The 25,380-nt window shown below is 41.8% G+C and overlaps 2 protein-coding genes across 2 annotated transcripts in view; one reads left to right on the forward strand and one right to left on the reverse strand.

Annotated features, from left to right (window-relative positions):
• Positions 1-25,380, forward strand: part of COL4A5 (collagen type IV alpha 5 chain) — a 669,904-nt gene that overhangs the window by 404,866 nt on the left and 239,658 nt on the right. The window lies entirely within an intron of this gene.
• Positions 1-25,380, reverse strand: part of AMMECR1 (AMMECR nuclear protein 1) — a 94,163-nt gene that overhangs the window by 20,726 nt on the left and 48,057 nt on the right. Inside the window, exon 3 of the mRNA XM_063313330.1 lies at positions 4,329-4,443. Within this exon, the coding sequence (XP_063169400.1) occupies positions 4,329-4,443 (115 nt within the window). The remainder of the gene's footprint in view (positions 1-4,328; positions 4,444-25,380) is intronic.

Genomic DNA, 25,380 nt, shown 5'->3' on the forward strand with positions numbered 1-25,380 from the left:
TGACCCACAGGGAAAACAACAACAACAAATGCTATGCTAGCTTGATTTTGTCTAAACTGACTGTGGGTGGTTTTCCAAGATTCCAGATGTGCTGGGAGATGCTGCTGACTAACCTCAGGATCTTCTACGTGGAAAATGCATGCAATGCAACGGCCACCAGACAGTGCCTGGATACAGAGGTGAGGTCAAAATTATTTCTTCTGTGGAGCACTATAGCTTTTACCCCTGCCATGGGCCTCCTTTACTTACACACTGACAAAGTTTGCGGGACGAGTCTTGGGGAGGGGAACTTTTGCTAGAAGTGTCAACCGTGTGCCCCGTCCTTATAAAAAGCCCCAGGTAGCGTGAGCTGATGAGCAGAGCAAGTCACACATAGCCATGCTATGGAAGGATGAATGGACAAAATGGAAGGCCTGTATTTGCACTCTATGATCCCAAGTGACCCTTTGGGCAAGTGGCTAGAGAAACGTGCAAATTATACTTAAACAACAGGTGAAAAATGGCAGCAATTTGAAAAACCATGTGGGAGCTAATGGCAGCCAATTCACTCATCCCTCTCCTCTAAATTCCTTCGGTCGGGGGGAAAGACCACACTGACCCAGCTGAGAGACACTTGAGCAGAACAGTGCTGATATACCCTCCTCCCCCGGCAAGACCTCTGGCTCCCCAGGCTGGTCAACCACAGCAGTGTCATGAGCTCTGAGAACTTGAAATTTGGAAAGCGTTTTGCATTCGTTAGCAAATTGCTGGATTAGCTCCCACAAGATCATCAATAGCATACCTACAGAAGTAAGGTCTCCTAACCGGGTGGATGGCCTTTCGGGATGATCTGGAAATGAGCAGTTATACCAGGTGGAAGAACCACATTCTCTCTTTAGGTCATATTCTAGCCATCTTGAAATGACTTTTTGCCATTCACATTGCATAACTGCAGTCCCCCTTAAAAGAAACATGGATGATATAAGCGGTCTCACTGTAAGGGCCACATACAGTGACGCATCATTCTTTTAAGGACCAACATTTCAATAAAATCCTACTCTCTTGTCTAAGATCACCTATGGAGCCATGAGCTAAAGGTAATGGGAAATATTTTTTAAAAAAATACCCTTCCAAGTCAGGCTGAAATCCTAAAATTCCCATTTAGAAAACCAAATCTTTGAAAACGACGTATCCCCCTGGGACAGGGGGAGGGAGAAAACTCATCCTGCTTCCTCTTCTCTCAGCTCCCCAGCTTTAATTACTAAAAAAATGGTCTAAGTACTGCATTATTTTTGTTGCCACCAGTGCAGTGTGAAGGAATGCAAAGCTATGCAAAGGCGGCGTCTTAAATGGGATTGCTGAGTGAGGACTAGTAGCTACTCTGCTGTTAGGTAAAGGTAAAGGTTTCCCTTGACATTAAGTCCAGTCGTGTCTGACTCTAGGGGGTGGCGCTCATCTCCGTTTCAAAGCCGAAGAGCCGGCGTTTGTCCGAAGACACTTCCTCCATGGTCATGTGGCCGGCATGACTACACGGAACACCGCTACCTGCCCGCCGAAGTGGTACCTATTAATCTACTCACATTTGCATGTTTTCGAACTGCTAGGTTGGCAGGAGCTGGGACTAGCCACGGGAGCTCACCCCATCATGCGGATTGGAACCGCCGACCTTCCGATCGGCAAGCTCAGCAGCTCAGCGGTTTAACCCGCAGCGCCACCACGTCCCATTTAACTCTGCTGTTACCTAGCTTTTATTTCTAATAAACAGAATGTGAAGAAAAGTGCCATAATTATTCTACTGATGGTGAACTTGAAGGACCTTGCTTTCCATTTTTAAAATCCAACAAAGCTATACCAAATGAAGATGTCATTGTGTTCCCAACCTCATTGTCCAAGTACTACTCAACCCCCCACCCCTTACTTCCCTTCTGTCCCTAGAAAGTATTCTTTCAGGCTTCCACCCACCCCCAGCTGGGTTTTAAAATGGGAAATAAGCTGGTAGGGCAGAAAGTGGGAAGTTCAGAGATCACATTTTCTGTGGACACTAAAGGAGAGTGCTTTATTCTTCTGCAATTGGCAGTAATGTGTAATTTTACTCCACGGTTCCCAACGGGACATGAAATTCAATTCTTTCCTCCCCCTCCTTGTTGAGACATATCAAGGATTTAATCCAGAGAAACATTTTTTCCCCCAAAAGCAAGTGATCTAAACAAACAAACAAACAAAAAATAACAACACTTTAGCCAATTATCATTAGGGTTGTAAAGCATATAAAAAGGCTGCTACTCCTTAATGGATCTATTAGACAGCCATCTATAAATACCTATGGGCCTTTGCTGTGCCCTGGAGATATTCAGCTGCTGAGTTATACATCATATGGACAGTTGGCAATGGAATGGAGAAGCCCAAAAGTTTGCACACACAGAGCTGGACTTGGCTTTATACGCTTCTATTTAAGTGCTAAATTCCAGAAAAGAATAGCTATGCTGGTCAGATCTGAAGCCATATTGTGAGTTATTTGGAAACCTCAGGCATGCATTTTGTGAAGGCAACACTCTCCACAGCACGTTGCACTGCATCATTCACAATGCAGTGACCATAAAATATTCAGGTACGTAGCTAACACGAAGAGGAGTTCCTTCGTATATCGTATAACCAGACTGGGGTTTAAAATAATCTCTAAAGCCTTAGACATATTTTGATTTTCATTCAGAAACCAAGCAAATGGCAATTCACAAGTGAGAAGTTATTCAGACTGAGCAGCCAATTCACTAAGTTACATGCAAAATGCTATGAGGGTGATTATTTGCCAGCTCTGAAAAAAATCCAGTAGTACTTTCCACTCCAGCAGCTTAAAAAGAGGCAGGAAAGTTTTACTAGAGGAGAAAAAAGGAGAGAGATCCTGTTTCCATTGTGGGCACAGCCCAATGTTTCAGTCTCTGTCTTCATTATTAAAAACAAACAAGCAAACAAAAAATCTGATACTTATAATGTCCTAAAGCCACCACTCCCAATCTTCTCAAGATGTAAAATGATGGGCTCCAGAGTTCCTAGCATGGAACTCTAACATAGTTGTGCTATCTGGGAACTTTGACAGATATTGTTCCAATCCTTTTGAGTAAGGCGGGCTATAGTGGCTAAATATTTTGTGAGTTTTAGCCCCACCCACATTTCTAGAGGATATTGGATTGGACAAAACTCTTGTCAATTCCAGCACATCTTGAGGGGCCCTGGTTGAGGACACCTGGTATCAAGACTCAGGCAATCAACAGTTCATGCCATCTGTGAAGGGCATTCTTCTCGCCTTCTACAATTCTAACTACTTTTGCTCAACTGACCTTGTCTGAGGCTACCCTCTCTTGCAAGCTTTTCAATGAATGCAAATCACTACAGACACATCGGTTTTGAAACCAGCTTGGCATGGAAATGTTACATGTTCACATACTTGGAAACCTCCACAGCTCTGTTCTAGAGCTCACCTGATGGCGATCAAGGCAGAAGGCTGGAATTTGAGTGGCAGTCTGTGATGGTCACATGCCCGTTATTGTTGAAAGCAGAATTTTTTGAAAATTACTAAGATACCCATTGCAAACTATTCGTTGGCAGGAACAGTTTTTGAGAATTTCTTTTGCTCTGCAAATTTTTCAAACTCACAAAGCGTCAAGTAGGGTTTTTAATAATAAGTGCAGGCGTGAGTGCTAATGTGCTCAAAACAGAGATGAAAATAGGAGGGGTAATGGGATTGCCACATGGTTCTTACTGTGTGCCCTGTACCATCTTTTCAGTTTCAGTCAATCTAAGTTCATTTCAAAGGTTAACTTTCAGGGAACTGTGTTCAGGGTTGCACCATTTCTCGTGGGAAAAAAATTATCCCACATGTCATAAAACAGCATATATGTTTTATATTTTCCCTCTTAAGTAAAAAGTTTTGTTTTGGTTCATTCTGAATACAGATAAATGTTCCACTTCCTGTTCCCCACCTGCAGTGTAACACGAACATGACTTCACCATTGAAAATTCATTTTTTTGCCGGAACAGTAAATTCAGCAGATGCGGGGGTGGGGGGGGGAGAGCAACGAATAAGGGCAGCCAACAGGAAAATCAAAATGTTATCATACGTTCATGGGATGTGGAGGGCAAATCCAGTGTTGGAAATTAATGGTCTGGCTATTCTGGAGGTCATTTTCACTGGACCGAGGAGAGGGTTTGAGTTACCTCCTTACTTTTTCACATTCTTGCAGTACAGAACGGACTCTAATTGCAAACAAGGCTGAGACATTTCTAGCCTGTTTTGTAATAAGAATGGAGAAATGTCACTCCAATGAAATATGCAAAGGACAGAGATTCCTTACCTCCCAATCCAAATAATCACAGACATCTTCAAAATTAGTAAGCAGAGACACTGAGCAGAAAAGCCGTGGCAGTTCATCCCTCGTCATTGGGGGAAATCTGCTATCTTTAAGGGCACTGAGGAGAAAGAAGACATCACACAACAAAGAAAGAAAACAGAGGGACGTTGAAGTCTCTTATTGTGAGCAAATGAAGTGAAATGACATTCTTAATTGTTAGCAGAAGACTAAGGCTGGTCTTCTCCCAAAGGCTGGTCTTCTCCCAAACACTGTTATTACACCTGCACCCTTCTTTTCTGCCAGAGGGTTCCAAACTGCATCTATGGCCTTCCCTACCCACCATTCCTCCCACTTAATCCTCATAAGAACCCTGTGATGTGCCACAGACTGACAGGCAAGGGTTGATTTCAAGTCACCCTCAGCACTGTGGCTGAATGAGTCCAAACTTGGGTGTCCTACTCTGAAACTCCACGGATGCAAAAACCCAACATTCTGCTGTTCAGCTAGCTCGTCACCAAACCTACCTTGACGAGAGGGGAAATCCATGTTCACAAGCCAGTCAACCCATGAACAGACCAGCCATATAAGAGGACATGCTGGTAGGCAAATCAATACCATACCCCCCAGATAGGAAGTGGAAAATAATTAATTAAAATAAAATAATTAAAGAGAGGGTTGTGGAGCAGCTTTCGTTGTTGACCAAAACGTGAGTCTAAAATGTTTTGAAACATTTTGATGTAATGAATATGAGTATCTCGAGGATAAGTTAGTCATGTACAATGTTAAGAATGAAACATTGTGCTCATTTCTAGATGTAAACGATATTTCATAGCTCAGCAAGCTGCATATTTTTATATATATATATATACACACCAAAACTGCAACAGGCAGCTAAAATTTGCAGGAAGTGTGGATCATGTAGCTCAAACCCTTATAAGACAAGGCCCTCCTCCTCATAGTCAGTGAGGAGATTATGAATTTGAGATAATCCTCAAGTGAATCATATCCCTATTAGAAAAACTAACTTGGTAATACAATAAAAATCGAGGCACAGAATTTTTATATACATAAAATGTAGACCCAGTGGTTAATACAACCAGTGCATGGGAGAAGTATTTAAAATGGAAGCATAACATTTTGAGAGTGAAGGAAGCTCAACCAAAGACTGAGAAAATGTGCATATTCAGTTTATTCCCAGAAGGAATTTTCTTCTGAAAATTGTGACAGTGATTATTCAGCTATTTGATGAATGTTTTATACTTGTTGAATATTCACAGAACATCTGATATCTAGTCACGGATTTATGCCATGATGGAACTCCAAGAGATGCTGTGCTGGGAGCTTCAAGCAATTTTCCACTTGCTGGCCAGCCACGCAAGAACTGCTTAACTTCAGCAAGGCTGCAACACCTTTCAAGTATACCTACCTGACAGTATGACTGGTGGCATGCAGTATATTTTGCATTGGACAGTTGATACCAGCCAAAAGCAAAATGACTGACAGATGCCAGTAAATAAGAGACAAATCTCTAAGTTTTTTTTAAAATCACAATCCAAATTTGACTTCTAATATGTGAACTCTGAATATTTGCTTCAGTTCTTATTCTTTCCTCATTCATAAGAAAGCATAAGATGGATAACAGTTTTCTGTATAGCAACTTTCCTTCACACCTGGAAGCAAACAAAGGGAATAATCTAACCCAACCAACTGCTTGTTTCGAAATACAAGAGGCAAAATATAATGTAAGGGAATCGTCACCCAAGTGGTCCTGTTTCATTTAATCACTGCTTCTTCCCATTCTTTAATTTTCCCTGTAATCTAAATACACATGTACACATGTCCCCACTTCAGCTATGACTGAAGATAAAAGATGGTGGAAATTAGATCAATCACATTCAAAATGACTGGAAGGGCCTTCATGGAGATCATAAAGCAAATTAAAAATATTGGCTACTGGCTCTCTTTTAGACAGAAATTATTTATATACAGCACAGTGAATGTTTTAGTAGACTTTGATGCAACTGTTTTATTTATATCATTGATATCATTTATCTAATGATGTCATTACACAAACAATGCCATTCTGGGCCATTATGCAAATGATGTAAAATACTGCAAATAATATCATTTATAGAGGAACTGAGGAGCCTTATGATGAAGGTGAAAGAAGAAAGTGCAAAAGCTGGCTTGCAGCTAAACCTCAAAAAAACCAAGATTATGGCAACCAGCTTGATTGATAACTGGCAAATAGAGGGAGAAAATGTAGAAGCAGTGAAAGACTTTGTATTCCTAGGTGCAAAGATTACTGCAGATGCTGACTGCAGTCAGGAAATCAGAAGACGCTTAATCCTTGGGAGAAGAGCAATGACAAATCTCGATAAAATAGTTAAGAGCAGAGACATCACACTGACAGCAAAGGTCCACATAGTTAAAGCAATGGTGTTTCCAGTAGTAACATATGGCTGCGAGAGCTGGACCATAAGGAAGGCTGAGCGAAGGAAGATCGATGCTTTTGAACTGTGGTGTTGGAGGAAAATTCTGAGAGTGCCTTGGACTGCAAGAAGATCAGACCAGTCCATACTCCAGGAAATAAAGCCAGACTGCTCACTTGAGGGAATGATAATAAAGGCAAAACTGAAATACTTTGGCCACATAATGAGAAGACAGGACACCCTGGAGAAGATGCTGATGCTAGGGAGAGTGGAGGGCAAAAGGAAGAGGGGCCGACCAAGGACAAGGTGGATGGATGGTATTCTAGAGGTGACGGACTCGTCCCTGGGGGAGCTGGGGGTGTTGACGACCGACAGGAAGTTCTGGCGTGGGTTGGTCCATGAAGTCACGAAGAGTCGGAAGCGACTAAACGAATAAACAACAACAATATCATTTATATCATTTGCATCATGACATCACTAGGGATGATGTACTCTGCAATATAATGGACAATCAGGAATCACACCCCCAACTGGTCTGTTAAATTAAGGTTTCACTATATACTGAATTATTCTGGAAGACCCACTGATCTTTTTATATATCCACTAAATAAACAAACAAACATCAAATTAACCAGATGACAATGGAAATGGATATTGTCCCTCTTATCACAGCCAAAAAATTGATAATCCAGTGTGGAAGGATATCTCTTTTTCATGAATTACACCAGTATTTGAAGAACTTCCCTTTCCTTGTATATTTGAGCAAGCACTTTACAGCCAGAAGTTTCAACTGAAGGACTCTTTAGAGGTGTGCCCAACACACACAGTGTTTCAATTGTGGCAGATTTAAAAAACCTGAATAAATAAATGCATGCACAGGCTGTAGCAGCAGTAGATACCAGAGGCAGGTAAGTTCTCTGGACATTTACCAACCACTCTTGTTTTCCACCACTTGAAGAACAGCTTTACCGCAAGGAAGCAATCTCATTGATTTGAAGGCCCCTGAATCAGCTCAGGGTTCTGTCCAAGAAGGATGTAGCATCCAGCCATCAGCTGTCTCATTCGGAGGGCCAGATTCTACAACTGGCTAAAACGGGCAATGTTGCCATTATTAAACAGGCATCTTAAAAGGGACTTCTATTTGGGTTCAGCCAGTTCATGGATAAGCGTTGGAAGAACCAAGTTCTTTCATTTGGGAGGGTGAACACAGCATGTTTTAAGACACAGAAGACAACCGCTCTGTCAACACTTCCACATACCCTGTTCTGGATATTACTAGTAACAGCAATAATATACATTAATAATAGCAACAACACTAATCATAGTTTGTTGGAGTTGGTGCCACTGGCAATGTATTTATTTTGCCCTTTTCCTGTTGAATAAACCAACATAAATTATAATAATTTAACTGTTAACCTGTAATGGAATTTACGCGTAAAACCACCCTGACTGTTATCTGAGAGTTTTAAGCAATTTCCTCTGTCAGCCCCTTTTTCTTTCTATATAAAATAAAATTAGAATAGAAAGAAGCCGGGGAAGAGAGGGACAGGCAGGCAGATGTTTGGCAAACTCACAGGTTTGTCAGGGAAGATGGCCTGATGAGAGTTTCACTTTTGCTTTTATGCTTCTATCTTGGGAAGGCAAGGTCAATTACAGAGGAGCCTAGGTCTGTTAACTTATTTGGACTGCAATTATGACTGAGGTACCACAGAATAGAGAGCAAAGGCATTGTGTACTTTCTTCTTTAGAGATTGTGCTTATATTTTCCCTGAAAACGCAGCATGTGCTCTGGGACGTAACAGCTTTCACATAGTAACCAGCTTAAAAAGCATCCTCAGTGTGCTTGTTTTCCAGTAATTTTTTAATTCTGGATTTCTATAGACCCCAATTTACGTTATTGCCACCAATTTTTGTTCCTTCTGCCTGATTTCCTTTCTCCTTTCAGTCAGCCACGTGTATAGTGAAATACACCCCAGAGTCAGTTTGCTGCATGATTTTTTTAAAAAAAAGTATGAATAACTTTTCTCACTTACACACTTACTCAAGTTTTCTAAGGCCTACCAAAATTGCCCACATGGAAGAATATTTCCAAAATGTCTCTAGAAAACAAGCACTGTTTTTAGGTGCTTTATGACCACTATTTCCTTTCCCCCCCCCTTCTTTTTCACATGTGACTATACAAGGTAATATTTCCAGGATGTGACCATATGAACCATCGACATTCCTTCTAGCTACCGGTTACACACCGGCTTGCTAGTTTGCACAACAGTGCCAAAACAAAGGGACACTGTGCCCTACTTCTAAAGGAACAGCAATTAAAGCAACGTTTTTATGAACTGCAATACAAATATCCTTCCTTAAAATAAGTGATTATTTGCCTGCTGGGAATCCCCAGTGATTCAACACATAAAAGCACTCATGGTTTATGAAATGACAGAAAAAGGCCACAGATACAAACAGAAGTGGAAAGCTGGGAATGCTCTGCAGGCATTATTCCTGAAATTAAAGAAACATGCTGCATCAAGGTGGGGCAAACTAAAAGCAGGCAGAACTGAACCAGAAGGTTATGAAATGGTTGGGTTTTAATTGTCTTTTTTCCCCAGATTGCTTTGTGGGACTGGATGCGTCAGCTTGCTCCAGGGAGGATCCCATTCTGCAGATCTGCTATGAAACCACCACTCCAAGTCAAGTCTGGAAGCTACAGCTCGTCCAGAACAGAGTTTCAGGAGTGCTATGTCCTGTAACATCCATGCTTTGTGAACTGCGCTTCAAGGTGCAATTCAAGGTGTTGGCAGTCGCCTTTAAGGTCCTACGGGGCATAGCGCCTAGTTATTTGAGGGACTATCTGTCACCTGAAATTTCTGCATGTCCCGTAAGAACTGGAACATCAACAACCTTCGTTATGCAGATACAACACGGCTGGTGGAAAGTAAAGAAGATCTAGAATGGCTAATCCTAATAGTCAAAGATGAAAGTGAAAAATTGGATTGCGCCTTAGCACCAAGAAAACAAAGATAATGACAATGGCAGAGAACGTGCAAGTCAGTGTTAAGATCAACAACGAGGTAATTGAAGCAGTAAAGGAGTTTAACTTCCTTGGCTCTAAAATCGATCAAAAGGGTGACTGCAGCTCGTAGATCAGAAGACGTATGGCGCCTGGAAGAACAGCAATGACCAGTATAAATAACATCTGGAAGAATCAAGATATCAGCCTCCCAACCAAATGCAGACTAGTTAATACGATCATATTTCCAATAGCTACTTATGGTTGTAAAACTTGGACTTTGAGGAAGGCAGATAGGAGAAAGAGAGATGCATTCGGATTGTGGTGCTCGAGATGACTACTACGCATCTCATGGACAGCAAAGATTATCAACAAGAAGTCCTAGACAGAGTCAAACCAAAAATATCCCTGGAAGCCAAGATCACCAAATAAAAACTGTCATACTTCGGTCATGTTATGCGGGCCGACTCACTCGAAAAGACAATTATGCTGGGACTGGTCAGTGGTAAGAGAAGAAGGGGCTGCCCCAGGACTCACTGACTTTGATGGAACTAAAGGAAGCTGCAAGAGATAGAAAGGCATGGAGAGCATTGATTCACAGAGTGACCGAGAGTCGGACACGACTGAATGGATAGACAGAGTGTAAGATCTGACAGAGTCCACTTGTTCTGGGGTCCCACTGATCAAACAATGTCATCTTGTAAGATCCAGAAAGCGGATCTTCACTATCACTGCACCATCCCTCTGGGACAGCATCCCACCTCGTATGACCCCCCCCCCTTACCAGCCCTTAAAAAAAGCACTAAAAATATGACCTTTTCCCCAGGCCTTGGGTTAGTGTGGCTGTGTGGGCCTTTATATTGGTTCTTGTTTCCAAGGGTGGGGGAGAGAGTTTGGATGTTGCACCCTCCAGGTGATGCTATCTATTGAGCGTTATGGTTGATTTTATAACTGTTATAAATGTCAAGCTGCCCAGAGTCGTTTGGAGTCAGGTGCCCTAGAAATGCAATGACAATCACTGGGGTGTAGATATAAAATAACAGTGGCATCTGAACAACTGTGACCAGGACAATTTTCTTTCTCCAAAGGGGGCAACGTTCTGCTTTGTTCGTAGAGCTTGCTGTGAATTGATTGCGCTGACAATGTAGAGGCACCTCCTTTAACTTTTTTCGTATCTGATATTCGTCTTGTGGTCTGCTTGTCGAGTTCCGGTTGCTGACAGTAATACAGGATTTTTGGTGTCGCAACAGCTGTGCCCTCATCCCCATAAGCTATTTAAACACAAAAATACCGGTGGTGTTAGAAGCGGCAACCACAGCTCGGGGAAGTCAGGGAAAAAGACACTGAGCAAAAGATGTAGGTTGACGGAACTTTGCTTTTCATTTTCTTTTTCAGTTTGACAAATGTACAGGAAATATAAAGTATGAAGATCACCGATTTTGGGAGGTCCCTGGGACAGGCTGTCCTGCCTCAAAGCTGATCAAGCTCACCTAAGGGCCGAGCAATGAGAGTCTGATAAAGCATTTCCAAGGCAAGGCAAAAAGAGCGCCATTATCTGAAGAAACTGAACATTGACGAGCCCTTTCGTCCTAACATGCAGCATTAAAGGGGCAGAAGAAAGAGTTATTCTAGCGGAGCATGGCATTTATATTTGGCATACTATCCCAAAAGGAAGATCAGCTTTACCCAACAATTGCACTTTTTCCCAGGATAGCCAAGTGGCTAATATTTTAAATAAATAGTATTTGTTTATCTATAAGTGATATATTGTACATATCCAGCTGCGTGAGCAAAAAATGATGAGGCTGCTTTAATGAAGGAGAGAGAGAGAGATCCTTCATGTGTGCTCTGGGGCATTGCAGAGCTTCTACTGTATAGCCCCATTTACATGGCATTTTACGGAATATCTTGTCCTCTAGCAGAACCCAGGAAAGGAGCCTTTCCTGTTGTGTCTCTCCTCTGGCACAGCATCAGCCTGGAGAGTTGTATGGCTCCACCCAAACTGCCTTTGCACGAAACTTAAAAACCTTCGGGTTAGTGTGTGGTTGGGCCCCTTTAAGTCAAGGGACAGGGCGAATGTTTTCTGGATTTTCTCTTTCCAGCCAACTTCTGCTTTTATATGATACAGCTTTTACCTGTTTTCCATTGTGAAGCCACCCGGAATCATTCTGGAGTTGAATGGCCTAGGAATTTGATGATCAAACGAATAAATGTTTGATATGTATGAATAGTACCCGGACAGCTGATGCTGATGACAGCTTAAAAAATAAATAAAATGAACTGTCTAGAGTAGCCTTGCCTAATCTAGCGCACTCAAGATGTGCTAGATTGCTACTGCCATCACCCAGGGCGAGAATGGCCAGTGGTTACACTGATTAGGAGTGACGGGCATAGATTAGTGAACATTTAAGTTCCAAAATGTTTATACTGTTGTCTGATTAAAGTAAAAATGTTTGGTTATATGGTTAAACTGATCATTAGAAAAAAGTTCTACAATGGCAGTGATAGATTTGATTTCTACTTTGTATGCCATAATCCATGGTTTGTTCACAGAGCTCAACAAGTCATGAGCAAACAAACCATATTTTGATATAACGCTCATGTCCAAGCTCAGCCAAAGTACCCCAGATTTCATCTGCATAATCAGAATATGGAACATTTGATGGATGACTGGAACAAGCTCTTGGAATGTTGTTTTGAAAACAGCAAGTGGACAGGCAAGTATAATACAGACTTTTGTGCTCTTTTACTATCCATTTGGTGGCTCGCAAAGACCACAGATCTCTTTCATTTTTGTCATAGCTTGCTGCACATTTATCCTGGGTACAGAAGGAGAGATTCAACCTTTCTGTCCAGCCCAAAGCCCTTGTATCTCCTGGTTGTCGCACATCCAAGAACTAAGCTCTTAGCTTTCTAGATAGTCAAGGTCATCTAGATGCTGCTACCTGATGTATATACCTGCTGATTATGCATAACCTTTCATCAAAGACCAGGAAAAAAAAATTGCTACAGGAAAAACTCAGGGGATCTGCTGCACCAGGAAAATACACTTCCGAGTTAAGGAGCCAATACTACTCCCATCCCCACTCCAAAGCACCTCATCACATTCTATCAGCATCTCCTTAAGAGCTACCACATGCTCCCAAGAACAACGCAACTCGCATCCCTCCAAAGTGTGAGTTTGTGGCTTCTGGAGCGAAGCAATCCCTAGAAAAATTCCTTCACCCTGTTCCTCTATCATACTAGTTTTTCTGTGAGGTGTGTCTCTGAGAAGCAAAACAAACTTAAACCTTGACAGCTTCCTAGCTCCTAATTTTCAACTTTCCATCCAACCTGTCTTTGCTATTTATAACAGTCAGACGGTTGCTAAAATACCTGTATATGTCTGAGATGGAGCGCCAAAAAGCTACCCTTGCAATAAAGGAAAAAGATCTAAACCATGATAATGATTGCCTTAAAATGATTTACCATTTCATAATAGGGGCTAACGTTGACAAATAAGTCATGGTCTTCACACTCAGTAATAATAAAAAAAAAAAACTATCAGAAATCTGCATTCTGATTTTGCACAGGATAAAATGGACTTTTAGTAAGGGTGGTTTAGGTCAGCACAAACGGTTCCTCCTTCATTTTTAAATTCTTGAAATACAACAGTCCTCCTTAGAGGCTACAAATACCCAGGAGGAACCTGTATGGTGTGAACCATCCCAAGTTTTCATTTAAAAGAGAAAATTCCCCTCAAAATATAGGGAAGTGGGTCTTTGTTTTAAAGATTGCTAAACAGAGCTGCCAGATTTGAAAAAGTAGCTGGCTAAATGATAAAGGATCTAAAAACTGGAAGATAAATGAAACTAAATCAATCTTCCCTTTCAAAATCCTCACTCTCCTCATTCTATTTTTCTGGTGGCAGTTATCTTATGCAAAACAGTACACTTTTAAGAGTTGAATAAATAACAGAATGACCTCAGCCATGAAAATAAAATGCAAACGATTTGCCAAACGAGTAAGCATACATCTAGCAATATACTGTTCTTAGTTCAAGATAGGCTGCCAAAAAATAGCAGACCAAGCCAGTTCCTTCATCGCCCTTTTGGAATCTTTCCCCAACAAAACCAATCGACAAGGCCTGAGATGATAGCTGTCACTCTCTTCAAGCAAAAGGAAGCTAACTGTGTAAGAAGGAAGGATTAGTAAAAACAAAAAAAGTTAGGAGGAAGCATTTTGCCAGAGCTGTAAAAAGGAAACAACAAAACACTTCAGTTCCGCTCCTTGAAAGCTACACAGTGATGCCCATTTAGTCACCACAAATCAAACTTGACTTGAGAGTGTCTACCTATTCCACCAAACAAGCACCAAAATATATACCAATCGAAGAGAATATCTGTAGCTCAGGGTTGAACTGTGGAGTCCTTGGTGCTCTCTGAGTCTTGTTTTCTTGCAGACGTTTCATTGCCAGACTAGGCAACATCTTCAGGGCAAAGAGGGAGTGGGCCTTGCTCTCAGTTTATATAGTGTAGTCAACCAAGCAGCAAACAATAACCCAATCAAGGAACTCCCAAGGAGAGAACAACACCTCCACCAACACAAGCAGGACTACCTACGGTATATAAACAGAGAGCAAGGGCCACTCCCTTTTCACACTGAAGATGTTGCCTAGTCTGGCAATGAAACATCTGCAAGAAAACAACAAGGCTCAGAGAGCACCAAGGACTCCACCAACATATATGTTTGGAAACCGAGGATGTCATGGAATCTCCAATTATGTTAAGAACAGTACCAGCTGAGATCACTTCTCCCACCGTGAAATCTGCTAGACCAGCTAGGGAGGCCCTTCTGAAGATGTCCCTGATCCCAGAAGGTCCTCTCTGAGGGACCTCAGAGAAGGCCCTCTCTTGTGTGGCTAGGAATGCACTCCCCAAGGGAAATATGATTTATTTATTAAATTTATGTCACCACCCATCTCCCCCAATGGGGGACTCTGGGCGGTTTACAATAAAATGTAAAATTTCCTCTGCTTTTCTCCCAGGATTCAGGAAAACAATGAGACCTCTCTCTTCCAACAAGCTTCTAATGATTTACTGATTCCAATTATACTGTACTGACTTTAATGTCCCCTTTAATTTTAATTATACTGTTTTTATTTTGGTTTCCTAACCAGTGCTTTTTGTTGTTCTAAGCCACAATATAGTAAGACTATTATATGGACAGAAAGGAATACAAATTGAATAAAAATGAATAGTCCCTGGCTTCCAGGTAGTACCCAAGCACTGGAAAGGTAGAGTGAGACTTCCTATTTATTTCCCATGGGAACATTTCAGCACTGAATTCACCTGAAAGCCCTTCAGCTGCAACCTTCAATGACCTTTGATTATACCCACACTGGCAGAAAAGCTGCAGGTTTTCCTGCAAACTTCACGATAGCCATCTCAGTGCAAACACTGGAGATGTCAAAACGTGGGCTAAAAACTCCCAACGTTCAATCAAAAACTTGCTCTTTTGGTTCAACTTTTCTATTTAAACATCTTCCTCCCCACCCCTGACATTCACTGGAAGGCAAGGACAACTATTATTTTTGTTAATTTGGTGCTATTAAGAATGTAGACTACCTTCGCATTCCCGAGGTGGCCAGCCTTAAAAATACCAAATAACCTCTACAGAGTCCCAAAGTCACTGCATTGTGCAAAGATCTCACAGCCACACTCATTCACAAGGGAATCCATGTGAATTTCTAGAGTGATCATACAGATGAACCTAACCATAGATCAATAATGAAAATGATGGTTTCACTAGAACGGTTATTTGATCCTTCATAGACAGGCTAATGCTTCCATGCTCTGTTACAGCAGCCCCCACCCATGAAAAGGAAAAGGGGAAAAAAGCCAAGGGACATTCAAAAGGTCAAATCCCCAAGACATATAAATATTGATGAAAATGTTAAAACTTGCTCTTTTGCTTCAACTTTTCTATTTAGACATAAACATCTTCTCCCCATCCCCAAATAAGGCTGAAGGTCAGTAGCGTTTCTTTGCAAACCTATCGTTCTATTACCTGCAGATGGAGCCAAAAGGAATAGGTTCCATCTACCTCTGTTGGCTCAAAGACACAGCTTAGACTATCCCTGCATTTTCTTCTGTTCCATTTTTTTTTTCCTACTTCACGGTGAAGAGATTATTCCAGACCACAAGTTATTTGATGCATTCAACAGCATTAGACAAAGCCAGGTCCATGGGTGGGACGTTTTTCCACCGCTCATACTGTAGCTTCTAGAAAGCCTTCTATCCCTTAGAAATGTCCACGGCTATTGTGAAAGCTGAATGGTCTGTCAAATCTACTGGACAGCACTTTTGATATCAGTAGCCAGAAACCCCCTTTTCCCACCAAATGGTGTATTTTCACTGGGAGATCCTGGGCCAGACCCCTGGTCTCTGCCTACAGCAGTTCAGAGCACCACTGTAAGCATAAAATGTCAACGTTTTCTAGAACTCATTGGTGTCAAAATGGGATATAAATGGAATACAAAATGCCATAATCTGTCCTCTTCCTATGTGGTAATATGGTATAGTACGGGAACAAGCATCTGGTTTATTGCTGGCACTCACTTCCTCCTCTTTTGGAAACCCCTTATGGTGTGGTGATTCTCTTGATAGGTAGATGCAAAGAATATGGCTATAACAAATATATGAGAGAGACGCTACACTCCCATCAACAGAATGGAAGCTACCAAGGGGATTAAGCCATTTCTTTCTCTTTTTGAAACAAAACCTGCAGATTTATACTGAGAAGAGCAGAAGAACATCACTGAACCTTCATGACACAGTAAGGTCACAGCACGCCTTATGGATTCATAGTTAACAGCAGACTTTTCAGCAACACATGTGCTTGTTAAGATTGAAGTGAATTTATTTATGAATCATAATGAAGCATTGGCAACAAGCTGAGGGAGGTATTTGTTAATTATCCCCAAAATGTGCCCTGAATGTAACAGAACCAAAGGCAGTCAGTGCTACATTTCAGAGCTTAATTTTAGATGTGTCGCTAAAACACCACCACCACCCTAAACAACAATCATAAAAACACCCCCAAGAAGCTAAAGATGGCACATCACAAAGGAGTTGTGTTGGCAATGCCATGGAGCTTTCACAAATAACTAGTCTGGATTAGCAGGGCAGGGGTGGGGTGCGGGCGTTGAGTGATCTAATGAGTATCCATGATACCCAAACACTTTTGTGGCTGACAATAATGGTTTGCACCTTTGGCCATTTTGTAAAAGAGATCAGCAGCCCACTCTCTGTGCTTACGACATGTCTTCCCTGTCCTCAGTGTAGTGGCAATGCATTCACAATAGCTTTGCTATGAACCAGGATTGAGCATACCATCAGTTGGAGGCTTCTGAGAATAAAACTGATTTGCTTTGGCTCAACCAGCAGTCGGAGCCCACTCTATGTCAGCTCACCCAGTTAAGATTTCCTGTAGTCTTTCGAACAGCCAGCAACTGGTTCCGTCTGCACACTGTACTAAGCCATGAAATGCAAACTACCCTAAGCTACATCCAGGAGGAGGAGAAGTAGTAGTAGTAGTGATAGTAATGGGCACCCAATCATGAATTAGACAGCTAAGAATTTTAAATGGGACCGTAGTATTGAGCTGGTAGATAAAACTAATTAATCCAAATATCCCAAATGACGTTTTAATTCCTTTGAAAATGTAAATCTTTATTAAAAATGCAGGAGAGAAGCACCGTCTGAAACTTTGCACACCTTTGCTAAAAATGTATTACAAACCTTTTAAGCAACTGTGGAGGTCTGCATCAACAGCACTGGCTTGGGCAGATTGAAATGCTGGATTCTCCTGGGAAAGGGTAAGAGGAGGGAGGGGCCATTCTCAGGGGCATTGCTTGCCAGAGCATACATATGCCCATGCCCAAATTTTTAAAAAGTTTTTTTCTTTTGAACTATGGTTTTCTGTGTAGAAATTTAAGTGATTAATTATTCCAACTAAATCCAATGTAATATTCAAGATTTCTGTAGCTGGAATACTATCTCAGTTCAATTTTTTTGACAGTGGCTAAAGACGGGAGGGAACTACTCACTCGTTCTACTTTTAACTGCCAAACGGGGAATGCCCAACATTGCATGAGTATGAAAGGAGGGCTGTGGTTCCGTGACAGGACCAACAATAGAAGTCATGTGTCTGGGCTTCCCAGCTCTGTTTAGCTGTGGCTGTTTTTAGGTTGCTACTCCACACCCATTCCCTTGTATAAGCTTTGAAAAATATGGCTGTGCTTGAAATAGTTAATGGTGAGCAGTTGAAATCGTCCTCCTAAAAGACACCTTACACTTAACCCCAGTTTCATTTTCAGGTTTGAGAGCCGTCAATCTGCAGTTCTGTCTGAGAGGAAATGAAGACCGCCAAATACTGAGCGGCATGTCAAAAAGGGGTCTAAGACAAGGCAGGTGAATGAGTCCTCAAATCTGGTTCTAGCCCCCTAACTTTTTCAACTGATGGTGTCTCGAGAACTTATTAGGAGCCACTTCAAGTCTGAGGTGTTAATTTTAAACAGAAGGCAGCTCAGCTCTGTCTCCCTGCCTGCAATCCTTCCCTTACACACAGATGTATCGGTGATCAGCGTGCCTGGCTTCCCTGAGAGAGGGACCGATGCTGCCAGCAATAGAAACTCAAAACGAGCCAGGGTTTACACCAGGAGTAAGCAGCCTTTTTGGCCTGGGAACACATTTGGACTTCTGAAAACAAATGATGGGAGCCATCACAAAATGGCGCTGTAAGAGACTATCCTCTGCCTTTTTCTTAAAGTCAGGTGGCTTGTAATGCCTAGCAAGCATCACAGGAAACTTCTGGAGGCCTGCCATCCATCGTTACCTTACCTAGAACTTGGAGCCAAGAGAAACTAATTCAGTATCTGAGTTCTTTGGGTCAGCAAGGGAGCAGAGCAGCTGACAAAGACCCTTCCAATGAAATGTTAGGCACTTTCTGGGTAAGAACGAATCTCCCAGTCTTTCTGGCTCTTTCATAGCTTGCTCCACTGCTTCTGAGTTCCAACCAGGCCTTTCTGGACTTCAGGATGCTTCCTTTACCCTGGTCCTTTCCTGCTGCAAGTTCGGAGAAGACTGGCTTAAAGTTTCCCTCAAGCCAAACTAGGCACCTGGTATCTTCATGGGCATATAATTAGACAGGTTCTCTTGGCAACCACGTGAAAATGGTTTGTCACTGCCACTTTCTAGGACTTTTATGTGCTTGGCTTCCTAGGCCAGCCTATAACTCTGGGGTTCCCAACCCCGCTCAGCTTTCATAGATTAGCACGGTCCACCAGGCTCTTCCCAGCCAGAATGGGGAAGACTGGTTCACAAAAAAATTCCCTTGAGCCAGACTTTACTCCCAATGGATACACGGACACAGCCTCTTGACTGCAACATGGAAGTGTTTTCCCACTGCCTTCTTTCAAGATGTGGTTGTGACTGCCCAGTCCAGCCGGGTATTTCCTGGGAATATCTCGACTAAGGATTAATTGGGTCCAATCCTACTGTAACTTTTCAAAATCAGTCAAAGGTGCTGCAGTCTGACTCATTACGAGGACAGCTCTTTGGATTTCTACCCAATACAGGGATGGCCATGCCTCAGTATAGGCCAAAAGATTTGCTTGTTTCTTTTTTCTTTTCAAATAATTTTTATTAAATAAGTTTTTTACAAAGTTGAAAGATAAACGTGAAACAATATAGGGCAAAAATAAAAAAAAAGTGTTGAAAACAATAGAAAGCAAAGAGAAAGAAAAACAGACAAAAATACTTAAAGAAGCGACTTCCGATCTTTACAGCAGTTATAAACATACTTGAAACCGTTTCCCCCCTTTAAATTACATAACATGGCTCCCTTCTCCCCATACTCAACCCTTCTTAATCAGTAAATCCATAAACCATCAGTTCATTTTTATCAATTTCCAGCAAAAAGTCTGAGATTTGCCTGTTTCTGAGCCTCAAGCAACCACAACTGGCCATTTGGGAAAACCTCATCTATTCTCCCAGTTTTGACAGGAGCAATAATGATGAAGACAGCCTTTAATTTAGAGAGCTGCAGCACACAACGGCCCTGCTAACATCTATAGACTTTTCCACGGCCAGGTCTTAGATGGCTGAGACTGATAATAGGCAGTGAAGGAATTCTTGTTATACTGGCCATCAATATTTCCCTGGTGGAACGCCAGCAGCCATCATCATAATTCAGTCGTATCAGAAGGGCAGCCAACTCAGCAGCTCTGTCTCAGAGCAGAAATTGGCAGACACCAGGGAACAGGCACGATTTCCAGCTACCCGTTTGTATGTCTCTGTGTGCTGTTCGACAGCCTCTTTCCCAAAGCTTGACACACAAACTCAACCGAAACACAAGCACCAACTTTATTGTGGTGTTCTTCTTTTAGACAGACCATCTCTGCGGGAGAAGGCTCTCTGCCCTACCGCCAGACTCACAGGATGTGTCACATCCTGAGCTTTGCTGAAGAGCTGAGAGGCAGAAACAATGTTTTTTTTTGGGGGGGGGGGAAACAACTATTCAAATTTCCTGTATATGGTCATGTATACTGAATGGGCACATATTTTGCAAATATCATGGTGCCAGTTTGGACAGAAGTTAAAACCATAGGAAAAAAGGGGAAAAGATGTTTTGGAATGGATAATAAAGTAGTAGAGAGATAGAGCCTTCCTCTGGATCAGTGTTTCTCAACCTCGGCAACTTCAAGACATGTGGACTTCAACTCCCAGAATTCCTCAGCCAGCCATACTGGCTGGGGAATTCTGGGAGTTGGAAGTCCACATGTCTTAAAGTTGCCGAGGTTGAGAAACACTGCTCTGGATGAAGATTACCAGTGGAGTGTTGGTAAAAGGGAAGGAAATCCTGTGTCCTAAAACTTTTTAAAAAAAATTCTCTGGAAGTTTTGGAGGCACTGACTCGTTTCCTGTGTTCATTGAAGTCCCTATCACAGACAAGAAGCTGTGTTTGTTTTGAAGAGGCTGCCATGGAATCCTGGCACCCTTTTTAGCAGCAGACAGAAAATATCATAAAGAGGAACTACCAGATCTGGGCTGTGAACATCCGAAGGACCATGAGAGGGTAGCAAAGAGAGACAAGAAACTCTTTTTCGCCACACAGGGATCACCTGGAGTGTTGCACCACAGGTCTGGTAGTCTCAGTCAGAAAGAAGAGATTCTTTGCCTTTCTAGCAAGCCAATCCGGTACCCAGTTCTATGAAACAGGGAACAGAAGGAACCAGGAACCATGTCTGCATAGATGCCATTCTCCAGGATTCTCACTCTGCATTTTAAGAAGGGTGGGGGTGGAGGTAAAGGTTCTATTAAGGTTTCAAACCTAACTGAAAGCTCAAAGCCCTTACCACAGCAGAAAAGCACACTGCATCTGGATTTCAAAGGTAAGGAGGAAGAGGAGGGGCCACTCAGGAACTGCATGAGGCTGCAATTAAAGCTGGCATCCAGTTAAGTGGAACCAGTGCTGGCCTCTCTACTGCAAAGTCATTGCAAATCTGCAGAGGTGGATCTGGTAGGGCAGGTGGTAGTTGGCTTCATGGAGATGGCACGACAACAGACTCTTCCACTGTCTTCCAACAACCAGGATATCTTTAATATTAGTATCACAAGCACTAGCTTTAAAACGTTTGAGAAAAATAGGGGTGGGTGGGAGAGATGGGGAGGCAGAAGCTGACATTAGATATGACAGTCATGTAATGATTTCACACACTGGGCCAAGTATATTATGCCATAACTTACAACTCAAACCACAATGGTTAGATTTGCACAACAGGTGAGAGTGGAACCAATCCAACCACATGGTGCCTTTGAAATGGAGTAGAAGCCCATTAACACCAATCAGGAAGAGGGAGGATGTTATATGATAGCCAAGTGCAGCCAATGGTCAGGCCAATGCTGGTAGTCTGAGATCATCTGGAAGACTACCAGATATCCAGCCAGCAAATAGATGTCCAAGAAATCATTATTTCTGTCTCCTAGTTGTCTGGGTTGCAGAAAAGCAGTTGAGAGGAAGGTTTAGGAAATGAGCAACAAAATCAGAACTGGAAGACAGAATACTGCTTGTCCATGCTGCCAATTCAAAAATCATTGTAGATCCATTTCCTTTACTTTGCAGTGGTCAGACTTTATTTTGAGTGCTCTGTCCAGTTATGGGCACTACACTTTTAAAAAAAGTGGAAGGGAGATTCCATCACAAAATTAGAAAAAACTTTCTAACGATCAGAGCAGGTTGGCAATGAAACCATTAAACTAGAACAGTGGATGTGCTCAAGAAGAGCCTAAACGGCTATCTGTCAAGGTTGTTTTAATTTGGATTCCTGCACCGAACAGGAGGTTACGCTCAAAGGCCTGAAATGATACCTTCTGACTTAGGATTCTACATAATGCCCCTGAAGAAACATAACCACTGTGTTAATACAACCACCAGCAGGAAGATGGAAGGAATGCTTGCGTGGGTTGGCATATTTGCCATTAGCAAGCCTCTTTTTGACTCCTTCCTTTTTGGCTCCTTCTTACAGAAGGAACACTCTGAAACCCACGCCAACCTTTCCCAACCTGGTGGCTTTTCGAATGCATCAACTTTAGCCAAAACCATGATCATTATATTGCTATTTACACACACACCTCTTTTGGTATCCCTAATAGGCTATATTGTTTTGGAAGTTAACCTTGGCTGGAACTAAGGACATTAAATAAATCATCAGTGGCAAAGTTACCATTATTAAATCAAATATCAGAAATCACTGCAGACCTGACTTGGATATTCCAGGTTTCTATAAAAACCACTTTTGTTCTTTAAAGTAGTCTGACAATAGAGATTCAAGCTACCATACTCAGGGCCTTTTCACGTACCTCTTGGGTGTGCTATGGCTTGCATCACATCTACAGTGTGCAACCTATCATACAAACACCCTGAAATTAAAAATTATGCAGTCAGAGTGCCATAGGATGCGCATAGGATCTAGAGTCATTATCTGTCCATTTGAAAAAGGACTTTCTAATAAAATGCACATGAGCTCCAAAGAATTAAGCTTTTGATTTACTCTCTGGAGGAATTAACAGTATTCCTGACTTCATATCCAACTTTTGTTTCCAGCAAGTAATTGTTTCCAGCAAGTAATTGTTTCCAGCAAGTAAATACATTCCTGTATTTATTCAGTTCCAGTGGATTAAAGTTGAACTGTCACAATTAGTAGTACAGAATTGTAGTTCTTCTTGCGAAGAACATTTTCCTAAAATTGTTGATACAGAAATGGGGGTTGCTTTCAGTTTACCTTGGAGCACATTCCTAGGTATTTATTCACATCTACAGTTGCGCCCTACCACTGGAGCAGGGATACTGTGCCATGCCAAAATGAGACATTGGCTAGACAAAATTAAACACTTTGAAAATATTCTCTGGGGATTGGACTGTATCAGCTATTGTGACCCAAAGCTTCATTTGGGTGCCCGCGCCTATTTTTTCATCTGTAATTGTCAGCTGGGCTAGTCATGTATTAAACAGTATTTCACAAGAGCAACTGGTTTGATTGGCATAAACAGCCATTATTCTTGAAGGGCTATACTAGAGTTTATTTTGAGATGCCTGAAAATAGAAATTCAGTTCTGAACTGAAGCTATTCACTGATGGCAGTACTTCAATTTTCTCCACAGAAATAACTAACCCAGTTATTGATCAAAATAAATGGATCTGATAGCTAGTCACTAATACTGAAGAAAGGTATGCTTTGGAAGACACTCCCCTCCACCATATTAATACTGGTGGAGGACAGCTAACTGTCATTAGATCTTGGAAAGTTAAGCAGGGTCACACCTGGTTAGTCCTTGGATTGGAAACTACCAAGGTAGACAGGAAAGTCAAAATAACATCCCGGAAGCAGACAACGGCAAATCACTTTTGTATTGTTGCCAATAAAATTGCAGGGATGAGCTCATGAGGTGTCCACGAGTTAAGCTTGACTTGAAGGAGACTTGACTTTGGGCGAGGAACCAACTTTGCTCTTTCATATGTCCCACAGAGAACTCAGTGAGAGTCACTGAGCAGCAAGAGAAGCCCTTATGTGCATAATCTGTATGATATGCAAAGTTGATTTTTATGAGGTCAGGCTGTTTATGCATCTAGCCCCAGTACCGAGTTGCACCTGGCCAAGGCTCTCCAAGTTTCAGCTGGGCAAGTTGAGCAACTTTTGGACGGGAGGTATCAGGATCTGAAACTGGAGCTTTCTCCTGGCTAAATGTATCCTCGAGCACCATGGCCCTTTTCTAAGACTTGCATGAGATTTTTAGAATCATCAGCAAGCTGAAATTCCTTTCCCACAGCAGCTTGGTTTATGGCTTTCCATTCTCTAACCTGTAATATTTATCAAATGGTCAAGTCTGCCTTTCTGTACTCATAAATCCTACTGAACTCTTAGTTCCTTCTATCTGTTTCTTGGGTCCTCCATCTTGCGATCTCCTAATCACTTTAACTTTTACTTCCTTCTCAATCCCCCCCTACTTAATTGTAGTATGGTTACCTAAATATTAGATCCCACCAAGATTTCCACAGACTATTCAATGCCAAATTTCATCATAATCCCACGGCTATGTATTCTTCAGGCCTGTGGGACTTGAGTTTCCAGAATCCCTAGCAAGCCTGACTACACATGGAAGGCACCAAAAAAGAAAATGGCTTTAATAAACCTCATGGAAGGCCAGCTGGACTGATGTTAGACATTACAGAGTCTTTTAAAAAAGGCTCTTTTCGAGGAGCAAGGGAGCAATGCGCTGTGGCTTCTAATCAGAGATGCTGAAAAACTGGAATATCTTGCTGCAGTATGTCTCAAGAGAATCAATCAATGGGCAACACCCTTTCCCAAAATATACTCTACCTTACTATATATACTTCCTGTATCTCTCATACCTTACTATTTCTATCTCCAATTGATTGTGGCAGCCAGATACTAGATCTTTAGGGTCCTGCCTCTGAAGCACCAGAAAGATCTCAAAAAGCAATGTTCTAACGCCCTGATTCACAAAGCCCAAGAAAACTCTTAACCTCATGCAAAACCACAGGAGTATTCATTTTATGGACATCCAACCTGCTTCCTGTTATTTAGGATTCATAAGTGATTCTTATTATACTTTAAAGCTTTCTGCCATGTTCTGTGGGAGTACAATTAAGGAGCATATATACAACCCTTGTAGATTGCAGATCAGCATGAAAAAAGAGACCTACAGAGAAAAGCAGCCAAGAATTTTAATATCTAGCATAACACTTAAATGGTGCAGGTGTAAAACCATTCCTATCGAGATGGGTAGATGCATAGCTGCAATTGATTATAAGTTTGCTTCCTTGGAGATGGGTGTTACGTCTACTAACTGTGACTTTTCACCATCCATGGAGAATTCAATTGATGTTCAGCCTAGGACAAATCTACTACAAATGCTTTGTCAAAAAAAAAAAAAAAAAAACTTGCCAAACCTACTTCTGGATTTATTTTCCTTTTCAAGTCTAATACACAAAACGTTTTTCAGAGACGAGGGTAGGGTGTTACGGACACCAAAAAAAAACCCCAGCAGAGAGGATG

Source organism: Candoia aspera, chromosome 12 (assembly GCF_035149785.1).
Source record: "Candoia aspera isolate rCanAsp1 chromosome 12, rCanAsp1.hap2, whole genome shotgun sequence".
In the NCBI taxonomy this organism is placed as follows: domain Eukaryota; kingdom Metazoa; phylum Chordata; class Lepidosauria; order Squamata; family Boidae; genus Candoia; species Candoia aspera.